This window comes from Astyanax mexicanus, unplaced genomic scaffold (assembly GCF_023375975.1).
Source record: "Astyanax mexicanus isolate ESR-SI-001 unplaced genomic scaffold, AstMex3_surface scaffold_31, whole genome shotgun sequence".
NCBI classification, from domain to species: Eukaryota; Metazoa; Chordata; class Actinopteri; order Characiformes; family Acestrorhamphidae; genus Astyanax; species Astyanax mexicanus.
This window is the reverse complement of record NW_026040041.1, coordinates 4,131,053-4,149,012: the sequence shown is the minus strand read 5'-3', so window position 1 is coordinate 4,149,012 and position 17,960 is coordinate 4,131,053. Positions and strand designations below refer to the sequence as shown.

General features: G+C 37.6%; 1 protein-coding gene and 1 long non-coding RNA gene across 6 annotated transcripts in view; one reads left to right on the top strand and one right to left on the bottom strand.

Annotated features, from left to right (window-relative positions):
- Nucleotides 1-5,777: 5,777 nt before the first annotated feature.
- LOC103042049 (uncharacterized) overlaps nt 5,778-17,960 on the bottom strand; it is a 40,856-nt gene continuing 28,673 nt past the window's right edge. For 2 of the 5 annotated variants that reach the window (XM_049472795.1, XM_049472794.1), the window contains exons 4-14: nt 16,979-17,263; nt 14,307-14,426; nt 13,961-14,017; nt 12,026-12,148; nt 11,125-11,250; nt 10,777-10,896; nt 9,387-9,500; nt 8,351-8,383; nt 7,445-7,480; nt 6,209-6,370; nt 5,779-6,167 (exon numbers count right to left, since the gene is read on the bottom strand). In XM_049472795.1, the coding sequence (XP_049328752.1) occupies nt 6,133-6,167; nt 6,209-6,370; nt 7,445-7,480; nt 8,351-8,383; nt 9,387-9,500; nt 10,777-10,896; nt 11,125-11,250; nt 12,026-12,148; nt 13,961-14,017; nt 14,307-14,426; nt 16,979-17,263 (1,211 nt within the window). In that variant the 3' untranslated portion in view covers nt 5,779-6,132. Of the gene's footprint in view, nt 6,168-6,208; nt 6,371-7,444; nt 7,481-8,350; nt 8,384-9,386; nt 9,501-10,776; nt 10,897-11,124; nt 11,251-12,025; nt 12,149-13,960; nt 14,018-14,306; nt 14,427-16,978; nt 17,264-17,960 lie in introns of all 5 variants that reach the window. The other 3 variants (XM_049472797.1, XM_049472798.1, XM_049472796.1) reach the window with 3 other exon arrangements.
- LOC125788897 (uncharacterized) overlaps nt 17,014-17,960 on the top strand; it is a 73,529-nt gene continuing 72,582 nt past the window's right edge. Inside the window, exon 1 of the long non-coding RNA XR_007429869.1 lies at nt 17,014-17,082. This is a non-coding gene — a long non-coding RNA (uncharacterized LOC125788897). The remainder of the gene's footprint in view (nt 17,083-17,960) is intronic.

The following is a 17,960-nucleotide window of genomic DNA, read 5'->3' as shown; positions in this document are numbered from 1 at the left end:
AAACCGGGTGTTGATTTATATGATAAGAACTAGAAATGAAACACTATTAAACTCAGATTAGGAGGAGAGATTAGGAGATGTTTTGTTGTTTTAAGGAAAACAGGGCTGTAAAAGCTGTAACGGCTTTTTGTAAAATTGCTGTTAGTATTTATTGTAATGCTGTAATGTGTTTTACTGAGCTAATAAACACTTACTGCACAGATAAGAAGCTTTTTCTTTACTGAAATTCCCTTTTAGACTGTAAGTTTAAAAATGTTTGGCCTTTCTAGACCACTGTAGACCACTGTCTACTGAAAACACAAACCTAGCTTTAATAATAATAATAATAATAATAATAATAATAATAATAATAATAATAATAATAATAATAACAATAATAATAATAATAATAATAATAATAATGATTATAATTATAATGAAGAGATGGATGTCATTCAAAAATATTGTTTTTTTCTTTATGTATTTTCCTCACAACATAAATCAGTACCATGTAATATAACGTACCAGTAGGATTGTTGGATTTTTCTAATAATAAACAGAGTACAGAAAATTTTAAATAAAACAAATGTAATTATTTGTGGTTTACTGTAAATCCACAAATCTTATAGTAAATCACTATAATACATGCAGGGATTCATTACTTTAGCTACAGTGAATCAGAGTGAAAGATGTTTGGGGATAGAATGAGTTTTTTCTTCATAGCAAATGTGTTTCCACCATCCTCCCTTATTCTTCCCACGATACTGAGTTACTCATGACTTACGAATGTTAAACTGGAACAAAAGTCCCTTGTGCTAGAACTTCCCGTTAAAAAGACTGTAGAGAGACTGAGAGTGAGTCCTAAATGAACAGGGTGAATGGAGCTAATCGGCTAAAAAATCATATTAAAAATATTACCTACATTAAACAGGTTTTATGTAATATAGATGCTAGCATTTCTGCTACTGTAATCTGATCATGTAGAGAGCTGATGCTGAATAAAGGTACAGCCAGATCATATTTAAAAGCTGTAAAACTGGATTTTAAAAGCTTTTTTTAAATAATTTCTGCAGCAGTGAATCATCTGATGTTGTTCTGTATTGAGGAAATAAGATTAATTTTCTGTTTAAACATTATTAAACTTTATGTAATACAAGAACTTATATAGAATAGAATGTAATTATATAGTTATACAGAATAAAAAGACGTTAAAGGTCTCATTCCAACAAAATCCACTTTTTCTTGTTCTTTGTATAATACTATAGGTCTCAACTTTTACACCCGATAATTTTGTTACTAAATAGTTTGTTCATATTCTCCACGTTAGCATGTTAGCATTTTTTTAGTTTACATTACTGTTTCACTTAATTATTTTCTGTTTACTTAGTGTTTTGAGTGTCTTCCAGAGATAACTCTATTAAAGGTAATGGGAACCTATGCTAAGCTAAGGCTTTTAAATGTAAATTGGGCCGAGGCTAAGCTAACGCTATTTAATGTAATGGGAACCAAAGCTAAGCTAACGCCATTGAATGTAAAGGGAAACTATCCTAAGCTAACGCTATGTAATTTAAAGGTAGCCGAGGCTAAGCTAACTCTATTGAATGTAAGGTGAGCCGAGGCTAAGCTAACGCCTTTGATTGTAAAGGGCATAGACTGTATATAGCTGGACAGAGCATCGTCTCTCAGAAGTGAAGTCACCACAGGTCGGGCGCCCCCTGCTGTTCGGTTTCAGAAAGCTGTGTAACCCCACCCATCCCCATAGGTTTCAATGGAGAAACAGACAACTTTCAATCACGTTTTTTTCTAATATACTGTAATTCTACCTCCATTATTTAAATGCAGCAGCTAGTGTAACCTCTGCTTATATTGTCAAATTTTTATATTCCCACAGAATTCGGTTTTTAAAATGTTATTCAGCTCTATTAAAAAAAAGGTGTGGTTATTGTAAAAGAGCTGGTTATGGGCGGGACCAATAACAGACCGTCAGCTCCGCTCCGCCCCGCTCTGCAGCCTGTGACCTCGAGGCAGCCCTCAGGGGCGGGGTTATTTAAATGAGTAGGCTGTCTCTCCACAGTCTTTCTCCCTCCTCTGGTCTCTACTGCGCAGACTCTGGTCTCTGAATCGCCAACATGGAGGAAGATTTTGGCTTCATTTTCATTGAATGAATGGGAACGGCGACATGGCGTTCATCTTTTTTTACAGTCTCTGATTGAATGTAACGGGAAACTATTCTAGGCTAACACCATGTAATTTAACGGTAGCCGAGGCTAAGCTAACCCTATTGAATGTAATTGGAACCTATGCAAGCTATGCTAAGCTAACGCCATTAAATGGAATGGTAGTTGTGGCTAAGCTAAAGTTGACGTTAAGTGAAATTTAAGGGTTAATTTTATCTAGTACTCAGTGCTGTATCTTTATAACTAAGGCTTTATCTCTGAAAACATTTTGTCATTTTTAGAGCTGCAAAATTTACTGTGTGGGGGGGGCAATACAATACATATTAATTTTATTTATTAATTGAATCTTCACTTTTGAGTGCAGTGCATTACATACTATATATAAATATAAAGCTTTATAAATTATTTTTACAGCAGTGAAGCAGCTGGTGTTGTTCTGTGTTGAGGAAATAAGATTAAATTTAAGTGTAAAATTCGATCAAACGTTTAAAAACTCTGATTTTGCTCAGTTTCTCCATATGAACCGATTCTTTTCAGACTCACTGTAGAGCGCTTTCTAGTGTCTGACACACCCAAAATCCTCTAGTGGTATTTCTGCACTGTTGGTGATTCTAACAGTGCAAATATATATAAATAATAAATAAATAAGCATATATATATATATATACGTATTTATTTATCATGATGTCATGTGAAACTCTGCTGCAGTCTGTGTAAAGTAAACTCTCTTTCTCTCTCTGAAAGTTAAAAGTTAAATAAACTCTAAAACAGATTAAAACTCACCTCCAGTCACGATCAGGAGAAAGCTGAACAGCAGAAGAGCTGTGATAGATCTCATCATCATCTTCTCGCTTTATTATAAACACAGAAATAAACCATTTATCCGGGATAGATAACTCTGGGAGAAAGAGATCCTCTAGCCTCGAACACAGAAACGAGTCGATTCTATGATTCGGTTCTTTTAAGTGAGCAGGAGTCGGTTGAACTGGAGTGAACTGATTCATTTCATTGCAACTGGTTGAAACTGATGCAACAGTTTTTCAACATTAAAGTATTTCTCAATCTCACAGCCAAACCACAGATAAAATCACTACCCAGTAATATATAAAGTATTATATATCATATATTTAGTGTGTAAATTAAGCTTTAAATGGATTTATCTAATAATAAACAGAAGAACATAAAATGTAAAATAGAAAAAGTTAAATTATTTGTGGTTTACTGTAATTCCACAAATGTTATTATAAGTCACTGTAATACATACAGGGAGTTATTACCTTAGTTACAGTGATTTAGCTAATTTCTAACATATTATGGGATAGAATTACCTTTTTATTTATAGTAGACAGAGACTGTAAAAAAGATGAACGCCATGTCTCCGTTCCCATTCATTCAATGAAAATGAAGCCAAAATCTTCCTCCATGTTGGAGATCCTGCCACCTGATTCTGCGCAGTAGAGACCAGAGGAGGGAGAAAGACTGTGGAGAGCAGCCTACTCATTTAAATAACTCCGCCCCTGAGGGCTGCCTCGCGGTCACAGGCTGCAGAGCGGGGCGGAGCTGAGCTGACGGTCTGTTATTGGTCCCGCCCATAACCAGCCCTTTTACCATAACCACACCTTTTTTTAATAGAGCTGAATAACGTTTTAAAAACCGAATACTGTGGGGGTATAAAAATGTGACAATATAAGCAGAGGTTACACTAGCTGCTGCATTTAAATAATGGAGGTAGAATTACAGTATATTAGAAAAAAACGTGATTGAAATTTGTCTGTTTTGCCATTGAAACCTATGGGGATGGGTGGAGTTACACGGCTTTCTGCAGCCGAACAGCAGGGGGCGCCCGACCTGTGGTGGCTTCACTTTTGAGAGACGATGCTCTGTCCAGCTATATACAGTCTATGATAGTAGAGTATAAAAAGACTCCCCACTCCATATCTGACCCATTATACCGCAAATCCACCGCTAACCGCTAGAGGGAGCCCGCGAGTGAGTCCTAAATGAATAGGAGTGAATGGAGCTAATCGGCTAAAAACTCAAATTAAAAATAGTACCTAACTATTTATCCAATATATATTTTTTTAGTTTTAGAAAGTATAATAAAGTATTTCACTCAGAAATGAAAGAAAACGTACCTGTATATTTATATTTTTCTACAGTAAACGAGTTTTACTTACTATAGACCATACCTGTCAAGTCTCCCGTTTTGGCCGGGAAACTACCGTATTTTACTCCTCCTTCCCGCCGTCCTCCCGTATAAGTATTTTCCCGTAAATTTCCCGTATTCTATTAAATAAAAAAAAATTATATTATTGAGGAGACAGGGCACTGACCGCTCTGTGTCTCTTAACCAATCGTGGAGCCGATTCAAGGAGAAAGTCCCGCCTTTCAGGAGAAACAGCCAATCAGCTTGCAAAGGAGGGTCAGTGTGGGGAAGCCATTAAATAAATAAAAAATATATCATATAAAAGAGTGCATTTATTACAAAAAAGACATGAAATCTTAATTTTTAAAAAAATATATAGAAAAGGGTTTTTAATTTGGCTGTATTAAAAGAATGACATATGTAGGAATGTGCACAACATTTCAGATTCTGATAATCTAATTGTAGTGTGTAAGTGGTTCACTTGTGGTTATTTTAGATTTTTTGTAAACCTGTCTTAAAATGTAAGGGATACTGAACCTTCGTTGGGCTGGTGGGACGGCTTTAAGCGTACAGAGTAAAATATCCCTTATTCTTAAATCTAAAACTTGACAGGTATGCTATAGACGCTAGCATTGCTGCTACTGTAATCTGATCATGTAGTGAGATGATGCTGATGCTGAATTAAAGTACAGCCAGATCATGTTTAAAAGCTGTTTAACTGGAGTTTAAGAGTTTTTAAAAATAATTTCTACAGTAGTGAAGCATTTAATGTTGTTCTGTTTTGAGGAAATAAGAATCATTTTGTTTTTGTTTATTTTACAATCAAAGTTTATGATAATCATAATTCCACACTCACAATTAGTTCTTTTGTGTAGTATAGCTGCTATTATTACTGTATCAATGCTGCATTTATATTACAGTTTGAGTAGTATATTAAAGCTTCTTTCACACTGATTCCAGAAAGTGTAGAGAAACAATCTGTTACCCTGTTGTGGAAAGGAGGACTCAAAAGCATAGGTTTTTTTTAGATGTATAAATTTATTAATGTATATAATAAAGGCACACAAGGTTGAACTCCCACCCACAGGGATTGTGAGCCAGTTTGATACCAAGGCACCAATGGAGCTGGGTGAGTTGGGCACTGAAATGACACTTTAAAAGCGCACCTTAAAATAAGAGCAAAGAAAACTTGCCCCAAAAAAGTGAAAAACAGTGTCTTGTCACCAGCTGTTACTGGTCCTCACTCCTCTACAAAGGTGCGACAGAGAACTGAGGTTTCACTGGGTCTTTATACTGTGTCACACAGCTGAGCCTAGTCAGCAGGGCATACTGAGTCTTTTGTCCCAGACCAACCAGCTCTGCCACTTTGCTGGAGACTGGCGGTATAGGTTGCCTTCTTACACATTCATATTGCACAGCAAAATACACAACAAAAAAAACACACATTACACAAAAATAATACAATTAACACAATTTTACGGCAAGGCAAGATCAAAGAGCTCAATCCTAGACCTCTTTACTGGATTCCACTCCGTATAAATGCAGGCTTCTGATTCACAACACAAGAAATGGACCAGAGGGACCAGATATTGGTCCGACCAAGAGAGGTGGTCTGTGTCCGGATCTTCTGAACCATGGTCCGGTTCTCCTGCAGTGTGAAAGCGCTTTTCTGGATGGTTCGAACTTTCAGACCAATTACAGGAAGCTGAGCAGCCGTTCCTCAACAACAGCAGCAGAAGAAGAAAAATAACCGTAAAAGCAGGAAAAATGAGGCGTGGAACAGTCTGTAAGAGTAAACCACAGTGTGGACTGTATGGTTAATAGTACATCTTATCCATTGGATGGCTGTTTATTGGCAGTAGGATCTGGTAGATGGCAGGATCTTCAGGTAGATGGGTAGCGGGACCTTCAGGTAGATGGGTAGCAGGACCTTCAGGTAGATGGGTAGCAGGACCTTCAGGTAGATGGGTAGCAGGACCTTCAGGTAGATGGGTAGCAGGACCTTCAGGTAGATGGGTAGCAGGACCTTTAGCTGGATTGGCAGAAGGATAATTAAGTTCTATTTCATCTGTAAAACAGCAGAGCAGCAGAAGGTGAACAGAAAACACCACAATAACAGAAACAGAACAGATCTTTAATACTGTATTTAGAGATCTTCCATAGGATGGAAGAAGCTCCTCCTTTCTGTTGATTAAATAATGATTCAGATATTATCCAAGCATATGAACAATGTTTAGATAAATCACTAATTTGATCTGGATTAAAAATGATGAGTTTCTTTGAATTCACCAAATTAAAAACCTCTAAAATATAATCAAGAGGAAGATGGATGATCACAAACCATCAAACCACCAAACTGAACTGCTTGAATTTTTACACCAGGAGTAAAGCAGCATAAAGTTATCCAAAAGCAGTGTGTAAGACTGGTGGAGGAGGAGAACATGATGCCAAGATGCATAAAAACTGTGATTAAAAAACAGGGTTTTGTCACCAATTATTGATTTCTGAGCTCTTAAAACTTTATGAATATGAACTTGTTTTCTTTGCATTATTTGAGGTCTGAAAGTTCTGCATCTTTTTTTGTTATTTCAGTCATTACTCATTTTCTGTAAATAAATGCTCTAAATGAGAATATTTCTATTTGGAATTTGGGAGAAATGTTGTCTGTAGTTTATAGAATAAAACAACTCAAACATAAACCTATAAATAGCAAAATCAGAGAAACTGATTCAGAAACTGATAGTTTTAGATCAGTGGTCAGCTGATCTTTTGTGTGATATTACAACAAGAGTTCTTTAAAAAGTTGGGACACTGTGTAAAAATGTAAGTGAATGTAAATAAAAACAGACTGCAGTGGTTCCAAATTGCATAGACACACATTTTATTCACAATATAATAGAAAACACATGATGAACATTCTTTACCAATGTCTTTTGGAATTGAGGGTGAAAATATCAGTGATAAATATGTGATTAGAGCAGGACTATGGAGCACTGCACTGACTGGAGCTTAAGAGGAAAATTAAAAGTATAAATCTGAACACCTGAATGTAACCATATTAGCATTAAACACATTTCCACTGCAGCTGTACATACAGTAATACCGTAATATTTCTCTGGAATAAATATAATATTCCACCTACCTGCAGAATCTTCAGCATCACCAGCAATTTCAGCACCTGCCAAATCCACACGATATAACAGCAATGCATTTTATATTTACACTCATTCATCCTGTTCTACACACACACATTTTATACATCAGTACTGATCAATATTTAAATAAAACAAAGCAAATTTTACCAGTTTGTCCAAACACCCTTCAGACTGGGTGATACGGAGCATAATTTACCCTGATAAATCACTTTTTACACCGTTATCCAGCTCAAAGTAGCTCCACACCTCCTTACTAGTATCCGGAGAGCACTGACATGTAAAACGAGGCATTAATAACTTAAAAAAGCACAAGAAGCTTATTAAAAACCACTGTTTACATCCCATAACACTAGCTTCAGCTCCGAGCACCACCATCACTGTACTGATAATAACATAGACATATATATGCATAGAATACGCATAGCATCAGCCGGTGCCAGGAGACTATGAGGAGTCTATGTATATATGTCTATGTTATTATCAGTACAGCAATGGCGGTGCTCGGAGCTGAAGCTAGTAGCATTATGGGATGTAAACAGTGTTTACATAAAAGTGTTTTATAAGCTTCTTGAGCACTTTTTAAGTTATTAATGCCTCGTTTTAAATGTCAGAGCTCTTCGTATTCTAGTAAGGAGGTGTGGACCTTCTTTGAGCTGGATAACGGTGTAAAAAGTAATTTATCAGGGGAAATTATGCCCCGTATCTCCCAGTCTGAAGGGTGTTTTGGATAAACTGTTAAAATTTCTGGATCTCTGAACGCTGTGGGAGAACAGAGGTGTGCTATTCATCAAAGATGAGAACTTTTTTTTATCATGTTTTACTACAACAAAAGCTTTATCATGAAAATATGGACATTGATTTAATTATTCCGGATGTAAAGAAAGACACCTTACCTGCTTGTTGAGGAAGTGGTTCATTACTGTCCCCTAGAAAAGAGAAGAAGAGTGGAAGATAATCACGTATCCCCAGTTTTAGAATTCATGAAATTTATATTTCACTTAAAATATGATGAAAATCACACACAAACACTACTGTAGATATTTATAATACATTTTTAATTCAGATTAGCTCAAGAACAGTAGACTATCGAATCACGCATCTCTATCTGGCAACCCGATGGTCTGGGTTTGGTGGTTGCCAGGAGTGTGTCTGAATTAAGTTGCAGTTATACAACCAAGTTATTAGATTTAGGGGGCAAATACTTTTTTCACACAGTGCGATTCATTTGTATATATTTTCTCCCTTGATAAATTACATTTTCATTCTAAAAGTGATTTTTATATTTACTCAGGTTTCTTTTTCTGATATTAAAATATAATAAAAAACAAAACTAAAAGAAATCTGTAGTGGGAAAATACTTTTTCACAGCACTATATCTTATAAATGTTATTTTCATAAAGAATTTACATAAATTACAAAAAGTCCTTCATATTTTAATTTTCAACTTTTATTCTATGCTGTCATTTTATCTTGATTTTAGCTAATTATCAATAAAACAGTGCTATTTGTACTGTACATGAGTAACTATGAACAACACTGTAGAATAAAGGATGAATTCTATTTTTTTGAGTAAAACGGTTCCTTTAATAAGATTTATGAGCACAGTGTAAACTGCTGATGAGATGCAGAGTTTCATAGTAACAGATCTACTACAGATTAATCAGGATTCAGCTGGTCTTACATGTATCACGATTTAGTTGTACCATGTATTACTACAGGTTTTAACCTGACAACACATGCTGTACTGCTAGAAGGCAACGCTTGGTTATTTTATACAATATTTTTACAAAACTTTGCTTTAACTGTGAGAAATGATTTAGTATTTTCTAAAAAATAAATCTGTTGTAGCTTGTGAAGTTTTGTGGATTATAACAGTACTAATTTATTGAAGAGGAAATAGAGGATGTGTAATAAAACAGATCTACTTACTCTTTTTTATCATCAGAACACAGAGGATCACAAAATATATGATCAGCGCAACCACCACAACTCCAATCATTAAACCCCAATAGATGTGGTTAAGCTGGTTAGTCCTTCTTCCATCTTAAAGAACATAAATACAAAAAAACAACCATCAGTAAAACTGATATCGTATTTCACACCTTTTAAAATCGGATTGGAGTTTAGAAATGTATCTACACTGATGGGCGTGATGGTCTGAAAGTGAGGTGTGTTCAGGTAAATATCTGCCGTGTTTCTATTTTGGCGGCGGGAAATACAGGAGCTCCACTGACTGATTAAATTAAAGAAAGAATGAATTAATGAAGTTACATTGATATTGTGCATTTCTTGAGACCCAAGGACACTTTGCAATTTACACATTTTACACAGAACTATTCATACTCAGCAGTCATCCACACACCGGCGAGAAGCGGCAGCCAATAGCACACAGCGTACTCTCAACCGGAAACAAACTTCCACCTGAAGGACTGCATCCACTAGAGCATTTACCCAGAACAGAGTGCAAATACATATCTGGCCACACAGTCATACATACATTTACACACACACACACACACACACACACACTTACATGCATGCCACTCACTTCACACATACACACCAGATTAATTTAGAATATTATTTTTTTTTTAGTATCTTTTAGAGTATCTCATTTATCTCATTTTCATGTTTTCAGACTGTGGGTAGAAACCAGAGTCCCCAGAGAAAATCCATGCAGAACCCAAGACCCTAGATGTGCTAGCCACTAAGCCACCATGCCACCCCCGACAACAGTCAACAGTCACCCGTCCAATTCTATCTTAGCCATGCAGGAGCGTTGTGCGCATTGGGTGCCCTCAAATAAACACGCTGCAGTGAAAATCCTGCTTTTACATCAACAGTAAATAGAATAAAGAATAAAATATCATTGCTGTTCCCTTAATTGAGCTGCTGGTGTATCTTCACATCGTGAACATGCAGGTCAGTTTCCTCTGCTGAGACGCGCAAAAACGCTGCACTGTTAAAATACGAATGTGCCAAAGTCAGAGCTCACCTGCCTCTTAAAGGGAATGACAACAGACACTATGATTGGTTAATTTCACATTACACCCAAAATTATCCACACCCATGATTAATTAGTAGAATTAGTACATCAGTGGAGAAGTTCTGACCACACTGAGATATATCAGATATGATCATCTGATCACCTCACAGCACATCTCTCAGCTCTATCAACCTCTTTTACACTCCTACCTTAAAACTGAGCGCTTCTGATCTGTTCACCTGAGATGCAGGTAAATCCCAGATACAGAGGATTATAACAGTACTAATCTACTGAAGAGGAAACAGAGGATGTAAATAAAACAGATCTACTTACTCTTTTTTATTCTCCATATCAGAACACAAAGGGTCACAGAATACAGGATCAGCACAAGCCCCACAACTCCAACTATTAAATCCCAGTAGATGTTATAAAGCAAGTCAGTCCATCTTTCATCTAAAAGAACAGAAACAAAAACAGAGCATCAGTAAAAGTGATAATATGATCTAGATAGAAATGTGGTGTAAAGTGTAGAATTTAAAGTAATAAACTGAACTAACACAGCTGTGCAGCAGAGTAAGAAGAAGGTTAAATAAAGCAGTACTTCTCTAAAATTCACAAATAAATACATTTAAATGCAATTTAAATAAAATCCCACCTGTGTAATAAAACAGCTCTACTTACACTTCATTATTCTCTTTATTAGCACACGGAGGATCACAGGACACAGGAGCACCAACATCCCTGAGGCCACACCTCCAATCATTAAACCCTGAGAGATGTGGTCTGTGCAGTCAGGGCATCTTGCAGCTAAAATAAAATAAACAAAAACAAACACTAAGCATCAGTAAAACTGATAATATAATGTACAGAAAAAATGTACTGTAACCTCTTTTAATTATCTTAATTAATCATTATACTGCTAGGAGTCAGCACATGGTCATTTTATACAATATTTGTTTTTACAAAAAATCACTTTAACTGTGAAAAATGATTTAGTATTTTCTCCTGATTTCTCTGAACTGTCTAGAGCAGTGTTTCTCAACCAGGGTGCCGCGGCACCCTGGGGTGCCGTCTGGCTTCATCGGGGGTGCCGTCAAAATATTGCGCCTCACGTGCATATTTCCTTTCCAGAGTCAGCTCGTGTCGGGGTGTGTCCCAATTCACAGGCAGCATACTCTGAAGCGACCCACAGAGGCGGTGTATTACTGCGCAGCTGTGACGCAATCTGTCTTCGAATACAGCCTCTGAAGGATGCAGCCCTTAAATTGGGACACACTGTAAAGTTTTTGTCCCCCCACGCGATGCACGCGCTATTTTATTTCATATTCCGCCAGCAACACCCCTCGTTCTCACCTGAAGTACTGCGCCAGCACCTCTCCCCCCCCCACCCCCCCCCCCCCCCCCCGTCAGTAAACTGGGGTGCCTTGACATCTCGCATATATTTAAAGGGTGCCGTGATAGAAAAAAGGTTGAGAAACGCTGGTCTAGAGCACACGGCCATCTTCCTAAAAGATACATGAAATTATAACAGTAATAATTTATTAAAGAAAAAAAATAGAAGATGTGTAACAGATCTACTTACTGTTTATTATCACCACCAGAACACAGAGCATCAAAAAAACAAGCGCTGCCAAAACCCCCGAGACCGAAACTCCAATTATTAAACCCAGATAGACATTGTCTGGGAAATTAGTGCATATTCCATCTAAAACAACACACACAAAAACACAAAGCATCAGTAAAAGTGATAAAATCATATAGAGAAAAATGTGGTGTAAAGTGTAGAATTTAAAGTGATAAATTAAACTAACACAGCTGTGCAGCAGAGTAAGAAGAAGATTAAATAAAACCGTACTTTTAAAAATTCAAGGTTAAATTTAAATGCAATTTAATTAAAGTCCTACATACGTTAATGTTTCAGCTATATGATCTTAGGCTCATATAATATGAGCTCAGGACGTGTGCCGTTGTCGGGTGCCACAACAACTCAAAAAAGTTTAAGTTGTTTTTGAAAAGTTCATACTTAAATTTGAACACCAGCAGCTTCATAAACACTGTCCGCGTCCGGCTCCGTTCGCTTTCAGGATTTCCCCAACCCACGTCTGACTCAGCTCTACTTCATAGATATAATAAAAAATAAAAAATAAAAATAGAATTAGAAAAAAAAATTAATTGATAAAAAATTAAGATAAAAAAATAAGATGAATACAACAAAAATGAGTTAAAATGAGCTAAAACTAACTTTTACATAATACAATAAAATACAAATAAATAAATGAACTACAAAAATAAAAGCAATAATAATAATAAAAATAACAGTAAAAGAAAATCCAAATATGTTAAATAGCAAAAATACAAAACTATTTAAAATAATAATAATAATAATAATAATAATAATAATAATAATAATAATAATAATAATAAAAAGGAAATAAAAAACTAAAAGAAAAACTAAAAAGATAAATCCTGTAGCTCTTCGCCATCTACGCCCTCGGAAAAGAGGAATATCAACTATATCAATATAGATAGATAACTTCAATACTTAGCTTCATGTTGTCTAATTTACTCACTCTGAAAGCATGGAAGGGTCAGGCACTGTTAAACACAGTCTCCACAACTTAATAAAACACCTGTACTGTGCAATCACCGAGTATTACAGTCCATGTTTTTTATTAAAGCAGCAAAGTAAACATGATGTAAACACTCTGACCGGAAACCAAAAATCGGCTTCAGCTACGAATCATGGGAAAGGTTAAAGTTCAGGTAAAATCGTGGATAAGGAGCACTTAAAATCCTTTAATTTTCCTAAAAATCATCAGAGCTCCTTATAATCCGGTGCTCCTTATGTATGAATTCTATCAGTCAGGTATAAAGGAGCAGTAAAGACACTCCACTGAAGTACAGAGTTATATAGGAATTTCAGTTTAGTTCTCCAACACCGAGACTGGAGCAGTATTAGCATTAGCCGCTAACCGTGCTAAGCGCTAGCTCTTTCACCGTTCAGAGGTAATTATATCAGACTGTAGTCTGCATGTTTACTGTGTTAAAACAAGCTACGTGGGATGAACCGCTAGCTAATATCACCCTGGCTTACCAGAACACTCAGGGTTCCTCAGTGTAGTACGGTCAGGCGGCATTAGCCGCTAACTGCAGCTAGCGCTAGCAGTTAGCTGCTAAAGATAATATTGCTGCACCCAGCCTTAGAGAAAATTTGGGAAGCTTAAGCGTTACTCACCCAATAAACAGTTTCATGAGAGAAATCTGTGTAGATTAACATCCAGCGCTCGTTTCTCTTTAAAATCTATATTTTTATAAAGAATTACAGTTTTTGTTTACTTAGCTTAGCTTAGCTTCACACCTGCTGAATGAGAAGGAAAACATAGCAACACCCCTAGCATAATGTGTCTTATAATGCAAAAAATCTGGTATATATTGCTAATATTGCTGTGCAGAATTGAGTGTGTTTTGTGTGTTGTTTTGCAGCATGCTCTTTATTTTGTTCTTTAAAATGACCTACCTGAAAGAGAGATTTGTTCATATACTTTGTGTAGATCTGTTTCTCTTCTTCTCGCACCTGTTAAACACACATCACAGTATAAATACACAACTTACATTTACACTCATTCATTCTGTTCTAATAAAGAAAGTGAGTGTAAGATATATGATCTAAATTCTAGATCATATATTTCATATGTTTCTATTCTGAATCATCAAAACTGTGCCGGTAGTACTCTACATAAATAACTAATAACAACAGTGGCAGATAAAGGGTGTATTATTTTTTTTATTTTTGAGGAAAACCGTAACTATACTGATCTACTGAATAGGAAATAGAGGATGTGTAATAAAACAGATCTACTCACGCTTTTTTACAATCAGAAAACAGAGCATCACAGACCACAAGAGCACCACCAACCCTGAGACAACAACTCTAATAAATAAACCATGAGAAACGTTGTCTGGGCAGTCTGTGCATCTTCCATCTAAAATAACACAAACAAAAACACAGAGCATCAGTAAAAGTGATAATATGATGCAGATAAAAATATGGTATAAAGTGTAGAATTTAAAGTGATAAACTGAACTAACACAGCTGTGCAGCAGAGTTCAGATAGAACCGAAGATCAATGGAGAAGTTCTTCATGTGCCGTTATCATGAGAGATTAGCATTAGCTTTAGTAACGGTCAGCATTAGCATTTGCTTTAGCGTAACATTTAGCTTTGCTTAGCCAGAAATTTTAAACCTAAAAATATATATATATTTTAGGTATGCCTTATTTTAGTTATTTTTTGTAAAGATAACTATTCCTGTCCTGCTACGATTAGCAGTGCTAGCCAGCCACGGTTAGCAGTGATACTCAGCCTCAGTTAGTAGAACTACACAGCCCCAGTTAGCAATGCTACTCAGCCTTGGTTATTAATGCTGTTCAACCATGTTTAGCAGCGCTACTCAGCCATGGTTAGCAATGCTACTCTGCCATGGTTAGCAGTGATACTCAGCCCCAGTTAGCAGCGCTACCCAGCCCCAGTTAGCAGCGCTACCCAGCCCCAGTTAGCAGCGCTACCCAGCCCCAGTTAGCAATGCTACTCAGCCACGGTTAGCAGCGCTACTCAGCCCCAGTTAGCAATGCTACTCAGCCACGGTTAGCAGCACTACCCAGCCCCAGTTAGCAGAGCTACCCAGCCATGGTTAGCAGCGCTACTCTGCCTTGGTTAGCAGTGATACTCAGCCCCAGTTAGCAGCGCTACTCAGCCTTGGTAAGCAATGCTACTCAGCCATGGTTAGCAGCACTACCCAGCCGCAGTTAGTAGAGCTACACAGCCCCAGTTAGCAATGCTACTCAGCCATGGTTAGCAGCACTACCCAGCCCCAGTTAGTAGAGCTACCCAGCCCCAGTTAGCAATGCTACTCAGCCATGGTTAGCAGTGATACTCAGCCCCAGTTAGCAGCGCTACCAAGCCCCAGTTAGCAATGCTACTCAGCCATGGTTAGCAGTGATACTGAGCCCCAGTTAGCAGTGCTACCCAGCCCCAGTTAGCAATGCTACTCAGCCATGGTAAGCAGCTCTACTCAGCCCCAGTTAGCAATGCTACTCAGCCATGGTTAGCAGCACTACCCAGTCCCAGTTAGCAGAGCTACCCAGCCCCGGTTAGCAGCGCTACTCAACCTTGGTTAGCAGAGCTACCCAGCCCCGGTTAGCAGCGCTACACAGCCTTGGTTAGCAGTGATACTCAGCCTTGGTTAGCAATGCTACTCAGCCATGGTTAGCAGCGCTACTCAGCCCTGGTTAGCAGTGATACTCAGCCTTGGTTAGCAATGCTACTGAGCCCTGGTTAGCAGCGCTACTCAGCCTTGGTTAGCAGTGATACTCAGCCTTGGTTAGCAGCGCTACTCAGCCCTGGTTAGCAGTGATACTCAGCCTTGGTTAGCAATGCTACTCAGCCCTGGTTAGCAGTGATACTCAGCCTTGGTTAGCAGTGATACTCAGCCCCAGTTAGCAGCGCTACTCAGCCTTGGTTATTAATGCTGTTCAACCATGTTTAGCAGCGCTACTCAGCCATGGTTAGCAATGCTACTCAGCCATGGTTAGCAGTGATACTCAGCCCCAGTTAGCAGCGCTACCCAGCCCCAGTTAGCAATGCTACTCAGCCATGGTAAGCAGCTCTACTCAGCCACAGTTAGCAATGCTACTCAGCCACGGTTAGCAGCACTACCCAGCCCCAGTTAGCAATGCTACTCAGCCCTGGTTAGCAGTGATACTCAGCCTTGGTTAGCAGTGATACTCAGCCCCAGTTAGCAGCGCTACTCAGCCCTGGTTAGCAGTGATACTCAGCCTTGGTTAGCAGTGATACTCAGCCCCAGTTAGCAGTGATACTCAGCCCCAGTTAGCAGCGCTACTCAGCCATGGTTAGCAGCGCTACTCAGCCTTGGTTAGCAGCGCTACTCAGCCCTGGTTAGCAGTGATACTCAGCCTTGGTTAGCAGTGATACATAGCTCCAGTTAGCAATGCTACTCAGCCATGGTTATCAATGCTACTCAGCCATGGTTAGCAGCGCTACTCAGCCCATTAGCAGCGCTAGCCAGCCTCAATTATCAGCGCTACTCAGCCGAGGTTAGCAGCGTTAACGTCATTATACTTTTATTCATCAGAGTATCTTTACTGCTCCTTATGACCTAACTGATAGAATTCATACATAATTTCATTCATCTCAGAAGTTGAGTAATATTAGCATGCCTTCTTTTATCATTTATACGCTACAATTTTATATCTAATGTCTATATTTATGGTTTATAAATCAACTATATTTGCTACTGTACTCGTGTGTCTTCAAATAAACCTTGATCTAAGTGTTCTTTTTCTGGAGTTGATTATAGAATTTTTGAAAATGGAAGAATTCACCCCTGAAATAAATATAATTTAGTAACTATCCACTACTTGGAGCCCTTTTACGTTAATTAAACTGTCCGGTACCAAATAGATCTACTAAAATCATTACATAATCAGAGTGTCTCCTGCGCATCATTCTCTTTTACCCCATTGTTTAATCACTGGTTCTGTGAGGGAGATGTGAGTCACGTAACAGTTGAAATCTGCTGAATCATCTTCCTGTATCTCCACACTCTTCCTCAGCTGGTAGGTTCCATCATCATTGGGTCTGACTCCAGAAGATGTGATCAGATGATCAGGAATTTCAGTGGTGAACTTCCTCAGACTCATCTTCACGTGTTTGGGGTAGAATCCCGTGGCCATGCAGGTCAGTATCAGCTTTCTCGAGTCTCTTACTGATTTCTTTGCAAATATATGAACAACAGGTGGCGCTAAAGGGAGAAAGCAATGTAATTGCAGTAATCAGTATTTAATAAAACACAGAATAAAAAATGACTAACTGGTAGCTAAAAGCAGTTTTTAGATGTAATGTGTTCACAGTTTAAGCAAAACTATAATAACTAAAACGTTTTTTTTCACCTTTTATCCTCTTAATTTTCTTCTGTTTATACAATCTCTTAATTATAATCACTGAACTAAACATTATCTACCGTTTACTGTCAGTTAAATAACATCTGCACCTTCATCACATGCAGATTGTGTTGCGTGTAAATACTGTATGTATTGTCTGATGTAATTATTGTCTCTACATTTTGTGTTTTTTCCTTAGTATCAGTAAAATGGCTTAGTCGAACTAAATGAAGTTATTATTTAATTACTGTATTTTTTGCACTATAAGGTGCACTATCAATGAACGTCTATTTTCTTGTCTTTATTCATACATAAGCCGCAACGGATTATATGGTGCATTTTATATGACACTAGTAAGGAACAGGGGTATCGCCAGGGTGAGACTGGTAAAGCTAAGCTAAGTAAACAAAACTGTAAATGTAAAAAAAGATAATTTTCTTCATTCATTCAAGTCAAAAGAGTGCTGGATGTTAACCTTTTCCACTAAGGCTGGGTGCAGCAGCATTAGCATTAGCAGCTAACTGCTAGCACTAGCCGTTGCTAGAGCTAGTAAGCTAA